The 2,462-nt window shown below is 35.3% G+C and overlaps 1 protein-coding gene across 1 annotated transcript; it reads right to left on the reverse strand.

The window, feature by feature from the left end:
* Positions 1 to 1,118: 1,118 nt before the first annotated feature.
* On the reverse strand, positions 1,119 to 2,151 carry LOC138674888 (olfactory receptor 5P64-like). Its single transcript, XM_069762711.1, has one exon. It carries the CDS (start codon positions 2,079 to 2,081, stop codon positions 1,119 to 1,121), a length of 963 nt encoding a protein of 320 aa, XP_069618812.1. The 5' UTR covers positions 2,082 to 2,151.
* Between the last annotated feature and the right edge of the window lie 311 nt (positions 2,152 to 2,462).

The following is a 2,462-nucleotide window of genomic DNA, read 5'->3' on the forward strand; positions in this document are numbered from 1 at the left end:
GAGTGAGGATTAATGTGGCAAAAACGGTGGGGGAAATGTGAATATGGTTAAAGAGCAGGGGAGAAAAAGTTAGGCAAGTAAATTTAGAAGACAGTGATTAGTCTTACGTCTGGCCGATTTCTGGAATATTTCAGATGATACACTTAAAATATGTCACTTGAAATGATGTCACATCTGACTAAAGTCAGATCTGACCCGATCCATGTAACTTATACCATTCATATTGACAAACATTGTTCACATATCATGTTTCGCAAAGATAATAGCACAATACTAGGACTGCAATACTAGGACAGATACAATAGATAATCAACAGCCAGTCCACAAATGGCAGCCACTGAACATTAATTCAATTGACAATAAGAGTCATCATTACTTCTCACATGAACTCTAGCTCATGTTCCTGGGTCTACTGACATAACACATCTGGATAATTCCGAATTAATGCTGTGTCGTCACAATATGGGACAAAAGCAAGCTCAACGTGTTCCTCTATCCATAGTTAGAAAGCAAATTATCTTTCAAGCAAGTTTAAACCAAATATAGAAATAAATAAATGTTTGCACCACTCAAATTGAAGAAATCCAGTATTTTCCTTTCAATCCATAAAAAGATGTGTTGCCCTATTTGGAAAGAGGCTGATGCACTTCATATCATTAAGTCTCTGTATGTTGAAGTTAGAAATGAATAAATCTCCCAAATTTCAAATTTAGGAGATTCAATTGAATTTGGCCTGGAAATAGGATTCCCAACTTTATTATATGTGAAATAAAGGTTCCTGAAGGCCATTAATACTCATTACCTAAGTGTTATCTGTCCACATCCTAGTGCAGAATCAGTAGGAGCGCTGGCCATGTGATGGATGAATATTATTTTATTATTTTTACGTCTTCCAAGCCCTAATATGTTGATCAGCCAGAAACCATTTTGCCGAAGTCAAAGGAATCAAATCATAAAAATAGTGGATTCTGACCTATCAATTTTTCTGTGAGATTTGAAGCAAATTTGATTTGCTTTTAATTAATCTACTCATCTCTAGTTGAAACACAACTTCTAATGGATTGAAAACAATGATTTGGCTAATGATTTGATACATAGTTGAATGAGACCTTCACTTATTACCACTGAGGTGAACATTTTAACTCATTTTGTTTAAAAAAAAATATATATCTCATCTTTTGCATAGCTCTCCTAATCTCATTGTTCCTCAGACTGTAGATAATAGGATTCATCAATGGTGTAACTACTATGTACAACAGGGATCTGTATTTGTTGGTATTGGATGAACTCTCATCAGATGGAGTAATGTAGACTGCGATTAGGGTGCCGTAATATGCACATACTGTGGTCAGGTGGGAGCTACATGTGGAGAAGGCTTTTCTTCTACCATAAGAAATGTTAAGGATCGTAAAGAAAATGCAAAAGTAGGTAACAATGATAAAAACAAATGGAAAGAAAAGCGTAAAGATGCCATAAACAAAGTCTTGCAACATAAAAATGGAAATGTCTGAAGTGGCCAATTCCATTAAGGGACCAAGGTCACAAAAGAAATGATCCATGTAATTCAAGCCACAGAAGTTAAACTGAATATAAACAAGGAACTCACTTGAAATGAGCACAATCATCAAAAACCAGGCTCCCATAACAAGTCGAAGACAAAGATCTGGACTTATTAGTGAGGAATATCGTAACGGATGACAAATGGCCAAATACCGATCATAAGACATAATGGCAATGAGGAAACATTGAACAAAGCCAAATATACTAAAGAAATAAAGCTGTGTCATACAACCCCAAAGGGACAAAACTCCTTCCTCAACAAACATAATGCCTAACATCATGGGGATAACGCTGGTGGTCACTAAGACATCTGCTATGGATAAATGCTTCAATAAGAAAAACATTGGAGTTTTGAGTTGGTCAATGATGGTCACTAGAAGGATAATGAGAAGATTCCCTCCCAGTATACATATGTAACTCAGGGTAAGCAGAAGGAATAGAAGAGGTTTGTATTCGGATAGACTTTGGAATCCAAGAAGACGTATCTGAGTGACTTGTGTCTGATTCTCCTCACACATCATTTATATATCAATAAATATCCAAGAATTATTTTCTCCTAAAAATTAAGAGTATTTATTCAAGTTCAGGAATAAATTCTGGGAATGTAGTCCACTAAAAACAAGTGTTATATAATACTTAGTGATGGTTTTCATTATTAGAGGAGGTTCAATAAAATTGTGGAATATTTTCATCTGTGAAATGACATCTTCGCATTGTTGGCTCTTCTGATTTAAAAGGCGAAATGTTCCAGACGTTCGGTTCTTTTATAGTCTCAGAAAAACATAATAAATGCCCACTGGACCCCGATAATCACCCTCAAGTGAATGTTCTAGACAAAAGAGACCAGATGTTTAAATGAATTGATAGTTATCTTGCCTCCAGAGAATTTTGGTATAAAAGCT

This window comes from Ranitomeya imitator, chromosome 4 (genome assembly GCF_032444005.1).
Source record: "Ranitomeya imitator isolate aRanImi1 chromosome 4, aRanImi1.pri, whole genome shotgun sequence".
NCBI classification, from domain to species: Eukaryota; Metazoa; Chordata; class Amphibia; order Anura; family Dendrobatidae; genus Ranitomeya; species Ranitomeya imitator.